Source organism: Leucopleurus acutus (genome assembly GCF_964270905.1).
Source record: "Leucopleurus acutus genome assembly, chromosome: 19".
In the NCBI taxonomy this organism is placed as follows: domain Eukaryota; kingdom Metazoa; phylum Chordata; class Mammalia; order Artiodactyla; family Delphinidae; genus Leucopleurus; species Leucopleurus acutus.
The window spans coordinates 14294005-14307979 of record NC_139161.1 but is presented as its reverse complement, the minus strand read 5'-3'; the positions used below and the strand labels follow the sequence as shown (position 1 = coordinate 14307979).

The 13975-nt window shown below is 43.1% G+C and overlaps 1 protein-coding gene across 1 annotated transcript in view; it reads right to left on the bottom strand.

Moving 5' to 3' along the window:
* Positions 1–13975, bottom strand: part of TEX2 (testis expressed 2) — a 107242-nt gene that overhangs the window by 36178 nt on the left and 57089 nt on the right. Inside the window, exons 3-5 of the mRNA XM_082860713.1 lie at positions 5319–5519; positions 4004–4343; positions 2482–2729 (exon numbers count right to left, since the gene is read on the bottom strand). Coding sequence (XP_082716839.1) covers positions 2482–2729; positions 4004–4343; positions 5319–5519 — 789 coding nt within the window. The remainder of the gene's footprint in view (positions 1–2481; positions 2730–4003; positions 4344–5318; positions 5520–13975) is intronic.

Sequence of the window (13975 nt, the reverse complement as noted above, 5' to 3'; positions counted from 1 at the left end):
GGCCCACACATGCTTCAGGCAGGCCAAGTGGACGTGGCAGCCCAGCGCTAAAGCTCACGCACTTGCTTCAGAAGCCCCTCTTTCAAAGACAGTTGCCTGTGTTCACACAATTCTGGCTCTCTGGTTGCCTAGCCCATGCAGATTAGAACCATTAGATTAGGGGTAGGGGTGGGAGATGAGGATAAGCACTCAAGGAAAGGCAACTAGAAGGACACACACTAACACCAGCCAACAGACAAGTGACAGAAAATGCTGCAGAGTCTGTGGTCTGGGATGGTTCAGACGGGGGGGAAAGGCCTGACCTCGATAGCCCTGCAGGACAACAGGCCTGAATTTCCATGTGTTGTATTGAGTCTTTAAATCACCAGGAAAAAGATTAAATCATCCCTGCCTGCTCTGCCTAAGGGGGACAGGAAGTGCAATGTGGTTTTTAAAGACTTTAATCAGACTTAACTTAGAAGATGGAAAGAAGCTTCTGGTGTTTAAAGGGGTTAATTGCTAAGTACCTGGAAAAAAGGTTTGTACCAGAGACACCCCCACCCCACCCCAGCGACAGCAGCGCAAGGTTGAGGGGTCAGGCTCTGTGCCAGCAGGACCTCCCAGGCCCTCCTGCGGCTTCCAAAGACCCCAGTGATTACACGATACAACAGGCACATGTAACACATACTGAGGAAGCGATGTTCTAAAACTTTTGTTTTTTTAATTTACAGAACTCTTTTTTAAAAAGCAAGCATTTATTTATTAGATCCTTTTCTTACATCACACAATTCTCCTCCTGATTTTCCTGAGTCTAATGAGAATCCAGACAGCTGACAGCCCAGGCAGAAAGGGAATTAGGGGGAGTGGCACTCACTGTTGGTAAACAGGACATTTCCAGAGCAGTTTTCTATTACCCCGCTCTAGCTTAGAGGGAAGTCTGCTTCCCACTCTAGCTGGTAACTTAGGTCAGAGGGGGAGGCGGTGGGTCAGAGGCCAGCAAAGGCATATGGTCTTTTTTGGCCCTGACAAAGTAGGCTGGGTGAAGGTTCTGGGGCCTCTTCCACACTGAAGAGGGTCAACAGAATGATTAAAGCCTGAAAGCACAGAGGATGGTACCAAATGCTTCCCGTTAACAGAAATACAGTCACTATAAGAGGTTAAACACTTTAGTAACTGAACATGGAAGAAACAGGCTTCGTGCTCCACGGGCGGGAGGCTGTGCCTCAGAACCTGAGGGGGCGTAGCGGCTGGAGGCCTCAGGGCAAGCACAGTCTGAGAATGACCCACCAAGACAGCAGTCCTGGCAGCCAAAGGGCCTCGGAGTCTCAGATCAGGTTTCGTGCACTCCATCACTTAGCAACTCTGACATTAAGCTACTTAACTTCTGTGAAGTTTGGTTTCTCCATCTATAATATGGAGAGAATACCACCTGGTTTGCAAGACGGTTCAAGGGATCAGAGTAATTCTACTACAGTGTCTGACAGAGTCTGACATATGGCAGCTTATATTAGTCATCTTATCACAAATGATCTTGAGTCAATGTCCAGCTTGTTACATTTTGCAAATAATGCATATGGTAAACCTTCAAAAGCCCTGGACAGAGCTGAGGAGTCTGAGAATTTGAGTATACAATGGTTATTAAGGAATTAGACCTCTATTGCTAATGATTCTGTGAATTTCCCTACTGATGGCCCAGTTGCTCAGGTCAAAAGCTAGGGGTAATCTCTGACTCCTTTGGTTCTCCCCATCCCACATGGAACTCATCTGCAAATCCAGCCAGCTCCCCTCCAACAGTACCCCCAAGGCCGCCACTTCTCACCACCTGCTATGACCACCTCAGCCTAGCCCCATGCTCTGCTGCCACGATCACCTCCCACCGCCCCTTCCTCCTACTGCCCCTTCTCCAGTCTCCATGGAGAGCCACATGACTTTTTAAACTCAAGTCAGATCAACATTAGCCCCTGCTCAAAACCCTCCCAGGGCCTCCCATGATCTGATCAGACGAGGAATTGATCTGACGAGGCCCTGCCTCTGTCCCTTGCTCACTGTCACCTACGCTGACCTCACCACAGTTCCTTGAATACTCCAACCACAGGCCTGCTTCAGGGCCTTTGTACTTTCTGGTCCCTGCACCTGGAATGCTCCTCTCACACAGATCGCCAGGGCTCACTTTCTCACTTTGGTCAGGTCTCTGCCCAAATGTCACGTCCTCAAAGAGGCTGTCCTCGACCCCAATCTAAAACAGCAGTTCTGGCCACTTTCCATCCTCCCTTATTTGTCTTTATTTTCATGCTTATTGGCACCTGATGTTTGCTGTTTGCTGCTTGCTGTCTCCCTGACTAGAGTCCAAGCTCCCTAAGAGCACAGCCCTCATCTGTCTGGTTCAGCACTGTGTCCCCAATGCCTAGAACAGGGCCTGGTACAAAAGAGGCGCTCAAAGGGCTTATGTATGAGGAAACGAATCTAAGAGCAAAAAAGCTACCCCCAGGCAGCCAGCTTTACCTTCTTCCCAGCTGTGGGGCTGCTCTCCGCACTCTGCGCTGGGCTCCTTTGGGGGCTTCGGTTTTCTTGGGGGACACACCTGGCCATGTACACACCGTAGTCCAGAAGCATCTTCTGCCGTACACTGCCCGCTAGCTCCTTCTGCTTCGGCTGGGGCATGATCTCCTCCACGCTGCCTTTGCTGCTGCTGCGGCTGTGAGTCAGGTGGCCCGAGGGACTGTTGTGTCTGCTGTGTGAGGGCAAAACCCCTGGAGCAAAGAAGTGATGGCTGTTAACGCAGATGAGGAAAACGACGGCAAAGGAAATGGAACACAGAGCAAACTCCACTGGGTACAGTTGAAAAGCAGCTAAAATGCTATAAATGACTATTTAAAATATACATATTTATAAGGTTATTTCCCACCCTGAAAGACACCTTCCATTGTAATGACAGATAACTTTTTAGAACAGTTCTTATTCTTCTTCAAGACAATTCAGAGGAATGGGAGCCATGATGCATATCTGGTAGGCACCTTTTTCTTTTTTTCTGGTGCTCTCTTGGGGTCAGATGAAGGACTGACACAGCCCAAGGGGCACACAGAAAGTGGGCAGAAAGCTAACTGGAATTGCCATAAGCTGTGGATGGACAAACATCTTTCATTCATTCATTCAACACAGTTTTCATCGAGCACTTTCTCTGGGCCAACTCCACATTAAAAAGAATAATAAGACATACACAGTCCCTGCCCTTGAACTCGGGCACCTAGGCAAATAAATCACAATTTTCTGTAATAAGCACTGTACTGAAGCATGACTAAAGGACTTTCAGGGCAGAAGGGACAGGGTGAGTCCCTCTGCCCAAGAGTCGAGAGGCGCTTCCTCCAGCAGTGACCTTCACAGGTAGTGACCTCTGGACTGCCCCTTGAAGAAACAATTGGCATTTTCCCGGCCTAGGTGGGGGAAGAGCATTCCAGGTAGAGGGAACAGCATACGCAAAAAGCAATGACAGGGCACAGTATGTCTGGAGGACGGTGAGAGATTCAGTGCTGTTCCAAGCAAAGTACATGGGACAGAGGGATAGGAAATGAGCAGAGGGGCGGGGTAATCGATGGCAAATGCAGTGAGTCAGGAGGCCAAGGATTCTGTGCTTCGATGGCAATCTCAGGCGTGGAGGCCATGTTGAAGGCCAGGAGCTTGAGAGCATAAGCTGCCTTCTCACTGGCCTTCTTATTATAACTAGGGTTCTCCTTCTGCTGCTTCTCTCAGAGGAGCCACAGTACATAAACATAAATATTGATATAATCTTTAAGGAACCAGCAAAGGCGAAAAAAATACATCTGCAGATGGTTCCATCACTGGTTAAATGATTCAGTACAAAGTACTGCAGTGAGCAGCCTAGAAGGCAAATAACCCATGAATACACCTTAGGTGGCAGACAGTCATCAGTTCAGGGTGGTCTTCCTCTCTTCCTACCCGGGACTCTCTCTTGATTCTCCCACGGGCCCTTTAAAAATACATAAGCATTTAACACACATGTCATTACCTGGTTTACTTCCAGAGACACCAGGTGGCTTCCTGGTTTCCGACTTCAGCTTAGATGCCAGAATAAATCTCCTAAACCACTCCTCTTTTTCTCGGCCAGTTCTCCCAAAGAGATAGAGTATCTGATCTCGCTGGCCAGATCGTGTTCCCTCCTGAGGGTGGGTTGGCTTCTTAGGGTCCTCGCCTCCCAACTCCCTCTCAGCTGGTGGCTTTTCTTCAGAAGTCTCTTTATCAGTCTGGGCCTTAGACATAAAGTCATCTTGTCGACCAAGCTCGATACAAATGGGGTACTTTTTATTCCAGATTCGCTTTCGAGCCAAACTTTTAGGCACAAGATAAATCTACAGAGAAAGGGAAAGGATTTACACTCTAAATTAAGAATTGGCTACGTTGTGCATTACTACTGTGCAGAGCACAAATGCAAACTACATAGTATTTTTGACTAAAATGATGAACGTGAAAGAATTACCACCTGTCCATAACGTGACTTTAGAAACTAGAATTTTTAGAAATGACTTATCTTTCAAAATAATTCCAGAAAGTAGATATTCAAGAATTTCGCACGAGTTACAAATATCTACGATTTTCAGGTAACAGTAGCAGAATAATTATTTAATGGATTGTCATCAACCAAGTTTGGATATCAACTGAGTTTAATGACCCTGGGCCAAACCTAAGCTGGGGGGAAAAAGAAGAATTTATCAAATTAGATCCTGATGGGAAGCTCAAGTTTATCAACCACAAGTTAAGAATAAATTCGTCAAAAAACTATTTTAAATAATTCTGCCATTTTGGAGAAACTCAAAGATCACTCACAAGATTTATAAGAAAAGAGAACCTATAGCTTTTTGGAATAAAAAATAATTTACATTTCTCAAAAGCAGAAGTATACTTTATCAAAATGTGGTTATTTTGCATAATTTTCCATAATTTTCACACTTACAGAGCTTGCGTTAGTTATTAGCCTAGCACCACCACACGTGGCTTTTGTTTGACCAAAAAAATTAACTCTCAAAGTCAGAAGAGCGTATGATGCCTTTGCTTCTCAGAGTGTGGTCTGTGGACCAGCAGCATGGATATCACCTGGGAGCTCATAAAAATGCAGACTCTCAGGCCCTACTCATAGTTGCTGAATCAGATTCTGTACTTTGAAAGATGCTCAGGTGATTCATATGCACATTAATGTTTGAGAGGCACTGCTCTAAATTACACTCATACTTTAAACACACAACCTTTTAAGGGGAAAAATTACAGTAAAGCGTCCAAGATTCCAAATGCTTTTCATTCATCTAAGCTTCCAAATTAGTTGGGCTCACCTTGCTGTCGGACAGGTCGTAGATTTTCTGGCTGACGTAGGTCACCTCTGGCTTTGTTTCATTGTAGCTTGCCCTCCTGGATATATTTTTATTGGGCTTTGAAAGCCTTACGGTCTCACCCTCAAGTCGAACAAAGACTGAATGTGTCAAAGTCGCATGGTAAGTTTCTGGATCGTAGTTGTAAATCTCATTCATCCATCCCTGATGGAGAAAAACTTCCTTTAGTAAAATCAGAATAAACAGACACCTGATTCAGTATGAAAATGATGACCACTCTGGTATTCAGGGCACTGAAACCAAACTTGACTACGATGCAAGTATTAACTTACTGATGACAAGAGGTTGCTGAGACAAGTCTCTGAGCTTGAAGGATAATTGTGCTGAGGGGTGATTTGGTATGTTTTTGTTAACTAAAAACCTGGATTTAGGGGGAGAATGACAATGTCCATTTTCCTAAATAATTAAAGCTTTTCTTTCTTTTCTTTAAAGCTGAAAGGCAAATCAGGAAACTCAAAAGTTTAGTTCAGGTAAATAGAAGAAGTTGTCTCGGCCTGACCTCCTCTGGGGACAAGTAATCCCACCCAGTCTGGCCTTCTTAATTAAGCAGACACAGCCCACCTGCAAACAATCTTTGAAATTTCACAGACCATATTAACTCATGTTACCATACCACTCCCCATTTCTATCTCAGTGAAATCACATAGTGAAGCAGATGATCGAGACTTAGGCATTAAATAAATCACAGATATGATCAATGGTATGTCAAAATTCAAAGATATGTAGTAACTTAAATGAATAAAGTCGTGTTCCAGGTTCCCCCCCACCCATTAATATGTTTAAGAATCAACGTATGAGTACAGAGAGCAAACATGTTGAAGGTATGAACAACACACAAAACCCTTACACACAACAAAACAGTGCTAAAGCTAGTCTCATAGCTGTAATCAGTATTCATCATTTAACACTCTGCCAGCCCCACAGTACTTTTTCAAATGATATGGGTGGTCCAGATCTCTTTAAAAGAAGTTCTCTAGGGAATTTTAATTACTGTGTTCCCACACCCCTCACTTTATGTCTTTGAAATGAGCAGAGAAATGCTGAAGATCACTACAGTAGAGTTGGGATTGTCATTCTTCTCAAGGAATAGCCATTTCCACGGTGAGTATTTGAGTCTCACACTAAAATCTTGAATTAAGAGCCTCGGCAAGTGAGGGGTGCTCAAAATTCTCTTTTATTCATTCATCCATTCATCCAAACATGCAGTGAATCTTTCTATGTGCCAAGCAGTGTGTCAGGAGTTGATACAAAGATTTAAAAAAGAACAGCATTTTCTCCACACCCTCTCCAGCATTCATTGTTTGTAGATTTTTTTGATGACGGCCATTCAGACCGGTGTGAGGTGATACCTCACTGTAGTTTTGATTTGCGTTTCTCTAATAATTACTGATGTTGAGCATGGAGGTTCCTTAAAAAACTAAAAATAGAACTACCATATGACCCAGCAATCCCACTACTGGGCATATATCCTGAGAAAACCATAATTCAAAAAGAGACATGTACCACAACGTTCACTGCAGCACTATTAACAATAGCCAGGACATGGAAGTAACCTAAGTGTCCATCAACAGATGAATGGATAAAGATGTGGCACATATATACAATGGAATATTACTCAACCATAAAAAGAAACGAAATTGAGTTATTTGTAGTGTGGTGGATGGACCTTGAGTCTGTCATACAGAGTGAAGTAAGTCAGAAAGAGAAAAACAAATACCGTATGCTAACACATATATATGGAATCTAAAAAAAAAAAAAAAGGTTCTGATGAACCTAGGGGCAGGACAGGAATAAAGACGCAGACGTAGAGGATGGACCTGAGGTCATGGGGAGGGGGAGGGATAAGCTGGGATGAAGTGAGAGAGTGGCATGGACATATATACACTATCAAATGTAAAACAGGTAGCTAGTGGGAAGCAGCTGCATAGCCCAGGGAGATCAGCTCGGTGCTCTGCGACCACCTAGAGGGGTGGGATAGGGAGGGTGGGAGGGAGATGCAAGAGGGAGGGAATATGTATACATATAGCTGATACACTTTGTTATATAGCAGAAACTAACACAACATTGTAAAGCAATTATACTCCAACAAAGACGTTTAAAAACAACAACAACATTCTTGACCCAAGGGTACTCCCAAAACAGTAGAGAAGAACTGGTCTTCATTTCACCATCCTATGACCCCACTAGAGTAACTATTTAAAAAAAGTCCTCACAAAGAATATCCTGAGTGTGTTATTGGAAATAAAAACGGACAAACATGCTTCTTTATCATTGGGTGTGTATGTGTGTGTGTGTGTGTGTGTGTGTGAAATTTATGAGCCAATTATATGGATTTATACACCTCAGTAGATCTTTTGCATGAGCTAGGAATATCTCACCCTCCTCCCAATGAGTCATTGCCTCTATTAAAAAATGCTGGATGAGTAAGCAGTGGCCATGGGAAGAGAGTGTAATCTAGGTGTTTGTAAAGAAACAGCAATGATCAAAGCAATGAAGCAAAACAGGGGACAAGCGATACAGAGCACAGTGAGGCCTGAAGTGGACTGAGCTGCTGGAGCATCAGGTTGGGTGGGCTTATTTTGCTAAGTATAGAACTAAGCATGATTTTTGGTTCACAGTTTTTTGTCTTTTTCTTTAGTCTGTTATTATGGTGAAGTACGTTCACTGATTTTTGAACGTTGAACAGTTCGCATTCTTGGGAAGATTATGCATGGGTCATGACGTGCTGAAGCTGGACTATACCAGCTCATGAGAGCTGATTCTACACATCTTTTCCCAACTCCACATTCAGTGACCTTACGTTGGTAACTTGCAACTGGCCATGGTGGGAGATTTACACCATGGAAATCAGTACAAAGAGGGCTCCCCCCACCAACCAGAGAGCCAGTTTACCAGCACAACACTATTATTATCCTTTACATACACTGCTGAATTTGGTTTGCTAGTGCTTTGTTCATTTGTCCAAGTGCATGAAGGAAGTTGGTCTATAGTCTTTTGCAGTATCTTTTGGTATTATTATCTAGCCTCATAAAATGAGCTGGGAAGTGTTCCTTCTATTTTCTGGAGGAGTTTGTGTAGAATTAATATTTCTTCCTTAAAGGTTTGGTAAATTTGCCATGGAAGCCATGTGGGTCCGGAGTTTTCTTTGTAGAAAGGTTTTAAACTATGAATTCAATTTCTTTAGTTACTATTGGACTATTCAGGTTATCTATTTCTTCTTGAGTGGGCTTTGATAGTTTATCTTATTAGGAAATTTGTCTGTTTCATCTAAGTTATCCAGCTTCTGGGCATAATGTTGTTTGTAATATTTCCCTATTATTCTTTTAATGTCTGTAGAGTCTGTAGTGATGTCCTCTCTTTCAGTCCTGATATTGGTAACATTTCTTCTTTTCTAATATAATCATTTATTGCTATTAATTTATCTCTAAGCACTGCATCAGCTGCAATTTTTGATTTGCTGTATTTTCAATTTTATTCAATTGAAAATATTTTCTACTTTCCCTTGTGACTATCTTTGGACCCATGGCTAATCAGAAGTATGTTTAATTTCCAAATATTTGCGAATTTTCCAGACATCTTTCGGTTACTGTTTTCTAGTTTACTTCCATTATAGTCAGAGAACTTGCTTTGTATAATTTCAGTTCTTTTCAACTTGTTTTATGGCCCAGAATATCGCCTATCTGGGGAATGTTCCACGTACACTAAAAAAAATATGCATTCTGCTGTTGTTGGGTAGAGTTTTCTATAAATGTATTTATTTGTCTTTTTAAACACAAACATTTTTCGCTAAACATCTCCTGACATATAATCCACAGTTCTCTTTTTATCCAATTTGGTTGCAGAAAATACTTTCTTACATATAACAGGTTTACTAGGCTTAAAGTTCTAAAGGCAACTAGATTAATAGAGAACTTGCAGCAGATCTGATTTTTCTAGGCTGCTTCAGAGCCATGCTCAAGGCCAGGTTGAGTTTACATGCAGTGCTACTAAAACCAAGAAGAATCCATGGAGGGAGGGAAGGAGGGACTGGTGCTTAAGAAGTTCTAACGGTCAAGGAACAACTATGAAATTAAAATAGCAACTTGCTATCAGTGTCCTTTATAAGCCATTTGGCCATATGGTCCCCACCTGGGATTGCTCTTTTGAGTCATTTCACTCTGAATGTATACCTCCTGGCTAGAGCAGAGGCTACTTGAGGATACAGAATATGTGTGATACATTTGTGGGTCCATCACAACATCTTAGCTGAGATGCTCACCCTTTATTTAATGACTTTTGAATTATGACAATCATAATTTGATATGACAAACATTTCTGCAATAATATCTCCATATAAAATATTTTTCATTAGTTCCCAGCTATGTTAGATTATAGGAGACGTATAAAAAAGGCAATAGAACTAACATGGTTCTGGAATTTTCGACAAAATTCCCAACATTACAGTTATCATCCAGTCACCACCAGACTAGAAAGGCTGAAGGGAAAAAAAGACAAGCATTATACTATTAAGTTACTCTTAAATAATAAGACAGCCTCTGAGAAACAGAGTAATTTTTAGAGAATTTCCCCTTTTCGAAACTCCTGCGACTGGACAGATTAATTATTTGATTTATGAATTAAGAGAAATTTAGGAATAAAAGATTGTTTCTATCCAACTGCTTTCATCTTTTCTTTCCTAAGTCAAAAAATGCAGAATTATTCAGGGAAGCACTCACTATCCAATGGAAATACAACATGAGCCATAAATGTGCATCATGAAAATATGTAGTTTTAAATTGTCTAGTAGCCACACTAAAAAAGAAAAAAGCAGGTGAAATTAATTTTAACAATGTATTTTATTTAACCCAATATATCCAAACTATCATTTCAACATGTAATAAATATTAAAAATTATTAATAAGATTTTACATTCTTTGTTTTGTACTGTCTTCAAAATCCATTATGTATTTTACACTTAGAGCACATCTCAGTTCAAACTAGCTACACTTCACTGCTCAATGGCCAAATGTGGCTGGTGTCTACTCTACTAGACAGCCCATGCCCAATTCTTGGGTTCCAGCTTTTCAGACCTAGACACTGGGCTCAACCAGAATGGTCAAAACCCTCTTCTTTCCTCTTCCATACATGCAGGTTTATGCAGTGTTAGTAGGTGCTTTACCTAATTGAATGAGAAGATAATCTAAACCTGTTTCCAGGTGAAACATTCTATTTTAGAAATTCAAAACCCCTTTAAAAAGCTAACATCAAATATTAAAAACTCAGGAATAAGAACAAAAGTAATCTAGGTAAAAGGCTAAAGTTTTTAAAACTCTTATAGTTCTATAAGATCATTAAAAGATACTCAACTTGTGAACAAACTTACATAATACTTTTAGCTTATTCCTTTGATTTTTAGTAGAAAAAAGACAAGACACAGGCACACGTGTTGGGACACAAGCCCTGCATCAGCTCATCCGTTTACAGGCTTGCTCAGGTGAAGAGCCAGCACTCTGCACTAGTCTAACAAACAGCTGCTCAGTTTTTGTTCCTCATCAAATTCTTACATCTGGTTAACAAGAGCAACTGTTTCCAAGTGCTTCAGGGATTGGTTTTTAGCCACAAAGCCAGGCTCTTGACCCAGCAGCCTGAGCTACCACCTGAGCCCTCTACAGAGTTCTCACTGGGCCACAGCCTGTGTCCGCCCGCGTGGCCACAGTTCTGAGATGAGATGTGGCTGTCCTTCTTTGCTGACAGCTCTGACAGGGACAGGTCACCCTCTACCACGGGCCAAGCTGCAAGAACACTAGAACACTAGCCTGATTCCCAGGAATATGGAGAAGAGTTTCAAGTCCTCCACAGCTCAAAATCACAGGACCCTGCCTGCCCCACTGGAGGAGACAGTGGTGAGAGGCAGGGGTAGGCCTAGGAAGAGAATCCAGGAGCTGCTTTTCCTTGGGAAAGCCCGATGGGCGGCAAACTCCCTTCTTCCAGTTGGGATTGGAGCTGGCTTGACCCTCCTCCTCCCAACCCCCATCCTTTCACAATCACCTGTGGCTGAGCTCCAAACACAAAGGCACCTGTGGGTTCTCCTTCCCTTTTATCTTCACATTTCCTCCTTCCTGCGGTACTGTGTTAAAAATCTATCGGACGCTAAAGTCCACAGCTGCCAAAACCAAATAAATACAACTCACAAATCAGGATTTGAACTGCACATCTATTGTGAACAATCATTTGTTAGCTTCAGTGAGACTGGATCCTTGATCTTACTTGATTACATGAAAGGCTGCTGGTCCAAACACAGGCACTGAAGCCAACCCACATCCATTAGCAGAACTGCAGAGTCTGAAACAATTGGGTTCCAATCCTGGCTTGACCACTTACCGCCTAGTTGGATGATGCTTAGCCTGAGACCCTTGGTTTTCTCACCTGTAAAAGGGTCCTGCACACCTTACTTCCCAGCTTCATGCCTCCCTGGTCCCCACCTCCCACTCTGCTCAAGCCATAATGACTTTCTCCACGATAACAGTACCTTGTTGAGGTACAGTCTGCATATAGAAAAGGAACAAATCTTATGCATATGATTTTTAAAATACTGATATTAATATTCGTTATAATAGCTGGCATTTAAGCTCACATTATGATCCTGGCTCTCACACGCATTATCTCCTTTACTTCTGCCAATTCCCTAAGAATTTGCAGGTGAGGAAAGCGGTGAGCGAGGTTAAGAGATTTGCTTAGACAGGGGTTAAAAAAAAAAAAAAAGTGGTCTGTGGAGTGTCAAATCTGGGCCTTAAACCAAGTCTGCCTGACTACGAGGTCCAGGCTCCTACCCCACTTCCACAGCACAGACCCACCTTTAGTCTGGCTAACTCCCGGTCATCCCTCAGGTCATGGCAAAGATGACGCTTCTCCTCGGAAGCCTCCCTGATTACCTAGGCTCAGTTCTCTGTTACCTTCCTCCTATCACTGTATTCATTAACTGCCTGGTTTACTTAACTACAAACTCCACAAGACAATCACAGTTGTAACAAATGTTTGTCAACTGAATACATAAATGTAGCCTAATTCAGAGGGTGGCTGTGAGGATTAAATAAAATCTGTAAAGCACAAGTAAGTAGGACAGACTGGTGTGCTCATCACAGCCTGTAGGTATAGTTGTGGCTGCACAGGTGGAGAGAAGCAAAGGAATGAGCTGAGATCCTACTAAGCACAGGGAACTGTAGGGCTTATTTGAAATAGAAGACTTGGTCCCTGTTCCTGAAGAGAAACACCAAATTATTATTGCACCAAAGAGCACAGAACAGGGACTGCCCTGGTGGTGCAGTGGTTAAGAATCTGCCTGCCAACACAGGGGACACAGGTTCGAGCCCTGGTCCCAGAAGATCCCACATGCCGTGGAGCAACTAAGCCCATGTGCCACAACTACTGAGCCTGCGCTCTAGAGCTCGCGAGCCACAATGACTGAGACTGTGCTCTAGAGCCCCCAAGCCACAACTACTCCGCCTGCATGCTACAACTACTGAGCCTGCACACCACAACTACTGAAGCCTGCACGCCTAGAGCCCGTGCTCTGCAACAAAGAGAAGCCACTGCAATGAGAAGCCCGCGCACCGCAACGAAGAGTAGCCCCCGCTCGCCGCAACTAGAGAAAGCCCTAACGCAGCCAAAAATAAATAAAATTAAAAAAAAAAAAAAGGAGCACAGAACAAGAAAAGAAGTAACCTCAGAAAGACAACGAAGAGTAAAAATTGTTAAAGCTTTTCAGGACAGAAACTGAATTAGCCACTTCTTATCTATAGAGGAGAGGGCAGTGTTGTGACTAGAGCCCAGGTGTCCTGACTCCCACGTAGGGTTCTTTCTGGAACATTACAAGCTTTGATAGGAAACCCGGAGAGAATCACAAGAGCTGCTGCTTAACCCACACTGTCAGGCATCCAGGATGCAGACTGGCCACTGGGAGGCTCAGGCCAACAGGTGGCCAGGCACAACTGCTCTCCGAGTTCCCTGTTCTGCCCCCTAATGCACCCCTACTGACTCAAATCCAGGTTGCCCTTGCAGGAAGTAATTACCTAGTGCAAACCCTGATTGCTTTTTTTTTTTTTTTTTTTTGTGTGGCCCATGCAGCATGTGGGATCATAGTCCCCCGACCAGGGATCCAACCTTCAGCCCCTGCAGCAGAAGCATGGAATCTTAACCACTGGACCACCAGGGAAGTCCCCTGACTGCCTTTGGATACTACCAATCAGCTAAATTTTACCTGGGGCTTGACCTACTCCCTGGGTTAAGCTGCACATGGAATTTCCACACCTAAGCAACCAAATATCCAATCTTGTGAGCAGTGCAGCAACTCCAAGGTCTTCATCGTGTTCCCCAAATAGTGACCAACTGTCCACTGCGCAGCTGTTCTAAAAGTCTTCACCCTGAATTCCTTACCAAGTAAGACCTTTCTCCAACTTTGTTTCGTTATGTGGGTGGGTCTAAAGAGGTACAGATACAGTTAGCAACTCATTCCATTTCAACAACTCAACTAAAGAACTCAGAGATGCTCTCAACCCACACTAGAGCGTCTCAGACAAGCCTTGTTTCTTTCTGACGCTGGAACTGTCAAAACAGAGACAGTG